The 4,159-nt window shown below is 36.1% G+C and overlaps 1 protein-coding gene across 2 annotated transcripts; it reads right to left on the bottom strand.

The window, feature by feature from the left end:
- Window positions 1-966: 966 nt before the first annotated feature.
- Window positions 967-3,435, bottom strand: smim24 (small integral membrane protein 24). 2 transcript variants are annotated; one of them, XM_060881322.1, is made up of 3 exons: window positions 3,291-3,435; window positions 2,844-2,982; window positions 967-1,434 (listed from the first exon to the last, which is right to left on the bottom strand). In XM_060881322.1, the coding sequence occupies exons 1-3, from the start codon at window positions 3,355-3,357 to the stop codon at window positions 1,329-1,331; spliced, it is 312 nt and encodes a 103-aa protein (XP_060737305.1). In that variant the 5' UTR covers window positions 3,358-3,435; the 3' UTR covers window positions 967-1,328. The 2 variants fall into 2 exon arrangements, with proteins under 2 accessions (XP_060737305.1, XP_060737306.1); XM_060881323.1 differs by having other exon boundaries at window positions 967-1,431.
- Window positions 3,436-4,159: the final 724 nt, after the last annotated feature.

Genomic DNA, 4,159 nt, shown 5'->3' with positions numbered 1-4,159 from the left:
TGTGTGTGTGTGTGTGCGTGTGTGCGTGCGTGTGTGCGTGTGTGTGTGCATGTGTGTGTGTGTGTGTGTGTGTGTGTGTGCATGTGTGTGTGTGTGTGTAGGTTTGCTTACAACCTGCCAGCAATATAGTAGTGCTGCATATTTTTTTAAAATAATAATTTATGATAAATAAAAAACAAACAAAAAGTAAACAAACAACTAAATATGTAGACAAATAAATAATCAAATAAATAGACAACCAACTAACTAAAAGCAAACACGAATAAAACAGATGAATGAACAAATAAATAACAAAATAATCAAATATATAGACAAATAAATACAATTATTAAATAAACAAACAACTAACTAATTCTACAAATAGCAAAAGACAACTAAATTATCAAATAAATAAATAAATAAATAGACACCTAACTAAATAATAAACATGAACAATAAAATAAACGAATAAATAGATAAATAAATATTTTTTACACTGAAAAAAAGAAAGTAAATTTCAATATCAGTAAAAATGTGATGAGACTCCAGCATCACAGCTCGAAATACAAAAATAATTAATTCTCTCTCTCTCTCTCTCTCTCTCTCTCTCTCTCTCTCTCTCTCTCTCTCTCTCTCTCCCTCTTTCCTCTCAAATCCATGTCCTAAAAACTGGTATTTTTTTCATCATTTAACAAGCCAAATATTATTTTAATATATTATTGGTGCTTTATATTATTATAATTATTGTTTTAATTATATTATTAGTCAAAAATATTTTTTTATTTGACTTGTGTTGACATTTAATTTCCTCACGTTGTAAGTAACTTGTATAATATAGAAATTCTTTTTAAAGAAAAAAAAAAGAGCATAACGTGAGTTTGGCGCCATCTAGTGGATGATGCCGTCATTACAGTTAGACTCTGGGGTTTCTTTTGTATTGATTGTTTACTTTACAAATTCATTTTTATGCAGAAAATAAACAGGAAATAAAGGCTGGGACTTTTTTTTATTGAATTCGAATGTACAAGTGTGACATGATAAGCGTCAGAAATATAAATGTGTACGTTTTTACACTTTTGTTAATGGCAAATGATTCAACGTTTACATATTTCAAGAGATCTCATTTACAAACAGAATAAAGGCTTGGGCTGACAGGACATGTATAATAATGTCTGTTTGAGAAATGCTTGAGACTCGCTGAAGGAACTGGAAGTCACTTTGTTTAAAAGAACAGAGCTGATTTAATGATGCCTTGTACTTTACAGTGTTTGCACAAAGTCCACATTATACCTCGTGTAGACGGTGTAATGAAGCACTCTTGCTCGAGTCCTGTGTGTGTTCTCCTGAAATTACAGGTTGGTGGTTTTTGGCTCTTCTTTGAACGATGTCTCTACCTCGAAAGCTCCATTTTCATATGCAGGACAAACCTCAGGATCAGACTCCTCTTCATCCCTGCTGAGAAAAACCTCACTCCAATTAGACACAAGGATACACAAGGGGTAGAAAAAGGATACATAAAATCCAGGGACCGTATTCATAAAAATTCAATAAATTTCCTAGAAATGTGGGCGTTTCCACTTAAAATGGATGAGATAGAGATTCCTGATAAAGTTATATAAACACAATATCCTAAAAGTGAGGTAAAAGTTATACATGAAGCATCTTAACCCTTAAAAAAAAGAGCTCAGAAGGTCAAAATGTCTTAGGAGTAGCGAAGAGGACTTTTAAGAGGTTTAAGAGTTACAGATTAGATCGTGTAGAAATTATTTTTGTGACCAATCGGATCTCAGACACAGAGTAATAATATATATATGTTTCTGAGATGTTTTAAATCATCAACATGAAGGTTTATAATAGAGCAGATTTTAAAAGTGCTCCTTTTTTAATTGAACCACCAATCACGGTCTTTAGAAGAACGTGTCACCTAGTAACAGGTTAAGCTCCTCCCCCTGTCTAAGATAAAAGTTGTCGTATTTTCCCTGGTAAGAGTTGCTCTTATATCGATCCTGAATCACTTTTAAGATAAGATTCATAGTTAGAAATGTTTTATCTACATGATTAGCTCTCTAAGGTCATTCTTAGACTCGTTACGAATACAGGCTCTGATCAGAAATTTACAACACTGAAAACTTGGAGCTGGTTAATCATTGTGTTAATTTGCACGCTTTGGATGGAGCGATACACACGTGTGTTATGGACGTGATTTGACCTTGGGGTGGCATCTGAACGAGTGCAGAGATAACATCATATCACCATAAAAGTATAACCATAAAAGTAAAAGCTTCATAAGCTGCAGGACATTTCGGCCAATCCGCTAATCAATCGTCGTGATACGGTTCCTCTTCACCGTCATAGAGAAAGCGTGTCTTTTGTTTTGTTTGTTTATTTTTTTATTGTAAAAATGTAATTAAAGACTAACCAGGAAGCTGAACATTACAGGAGATCTTTTCTTTCCTACTCTGTTTGTCATTTTATTGTGTTTTTTTTAAGCACTGACACTTCAGTCAGGACAGAAACAGATGCCGGTGTGATACGGCATGACGCGAAGCGGTTACTTCTCCTGTAACAGCACATCATGCATCTAATTTCCTTTTAATCCACACCAACTTATCAACAATTCAATTTTACTAACATTTATTAATGAAGGACATCCACAGCGTCTGCGAGACAAGTTAGTTCCTGTGATCCGTCACGTTATAGCAGCTATAAACAACCAGAGCTTCTTTTCTCTTTGTCCTAAGTTCTAAGAGTTCTAAGTTCTTTGTCCTAAGAGTGTGTCGTAGCACTTCAGCGTTTTTAACACTCGTGTCTGCTCATACAGAACAGACGAAAACGAAAAGTCTGATGATGTACAGCGTACTCACGTGTCTTTTTTGAAAAAGAGCCTTTTGATGATGAGGAGGAAAAAGACGATGAAGAGGAAGCCGGCTACTGCTGCCAGTCCCACCAGCCCGTTGGACACCAAGCCTGACCCCTGAGAGCTGGTGCTGGTCCTCAGACCACCTGCATGAGTTCACATACATGGAAAATAGTTTACATTAATAATAAACACACGTCTGTTTGAAGCCACTAATTGAAACCCGTGCAGCGATCTCGCTTCTGATTGGTCGCGTGAATGTTCTACAGAGTCGGTGAAGTTTGTGTCAGTCAACCAGAGGTGAAGCAACAGGAAGTAACCATTCCATGTGTTTCTAATAGGTGTCATTTGTAATCATTGAGAAATTGTTGTGGTAAAACTTATGTGAATAATATATGATCAGATCGTATATTAATAAATATAATATTACTGATTAAACGTTGAGTTTTCTTACCAGTGTTCGCCTGGCAAATGGAGACGAGGAGCAAGAAGCAAGCGAGGAAGCTCCTGAGGTGCGACATGACGGCGTTATGTTCTTCACTGACTGTCTGACTTCACTGAGCTCACTGTGAATGTGTGTCTGTAAAGAGCAAAGTGCAGAGATCTCAAGCACGTCACACACACACGCATGCACGCACGCACGCACTCACACACACACACACACACACACACACACACACACACACACACACACACACACTCACACACAAACACACACACACACATTTACACACACACAACCAAAAAGCTCGATCTGATCCGAAGTTCCTCGTAATTACACTGTAAAGATAAACAGTTCAGCTGTTACTCTGGAGTAATGGAGTAGTGTTTGTTGGGACGTGACTGTGAGTGAAGTAGAAATTAATTTCATACTTTTTATTAATCTTTAGTGAAAATTTGATCAACTAATTAGTGAAGCAGAGATGTACAGTATGTGATTAAGATAAACCGTTCGATCGATGCGTAATAGTAAGATCAGTATTATGAGGACCTGTTAATGGGGAATATTCCAGCGTATATTGTGTACAGTGATACCTCGAGATACGAGCTTAATTTGTTCCGTGACTTTGCTCGTATCTCAAATTGCTCGTATCTCAAAGCAATTTTCCTGTTTAAATGAATTGAAATCCCATTAATCCGTTCCAGCTCGCAAAATTCCACTCCAGTTGTTTTGTTTGTGTTTTGAATATGAAAAATGTTCAGTACTGTATTTATAAATGACAAATATTGTATAAAAACATACAGTAATAAAAGAGAATGTTAAAAAAATAAACTGGTTTTACTTTACGGAAGATGTGCACGGAGACGTTGAGGGAGGAGTAA

Source organism: Tachysurus vachellii, chromosome 11 (genome assembly GCF_030014155.1).
Source record: "Tachysurus vachellii isolate PV-2020 chromosome 11, HZAU_Pvac_v1, whole genome shotgun sequence".
In the NCBI taxonomy this organism is placed as follows: domain Eukaryota; kingdom Metazoa; phylum Chordata; class Actinopteri; order Siluriformes; family Bagridae; genus Tachysurus; species Tachysurus vachellii.
Note: the sequence above shows the minus strand (reverse complement) of the source record. Positions and strands in the feature narration are given on the sequence as shown.

Bases quoted from the DNA above. Each gene is read 5' to 3' on its own strand.
- smim24 (XM_060881322.1), bottom strand. From the start codon at position 3,357: ATGTCGCACCTCAGGAGCTTCCTCGCTTGCTTCTTGCTCCTCGTCTCC. The intron at 2,983-3,290 runs GTAAGAAAACTC...GAACTCATGCAG, and splicing joins CATTTGCCAGGCGAACACTG to GTGGTCTGAGGACCAGCACC. The intron at 1,435-2,843 runs GTGAGTACGCTG...GGTTTTTCTCAG, and splicing joins CTCTTTTTCAAAAAAGACAC to CAGGGATGAAGAGGAGTCTG.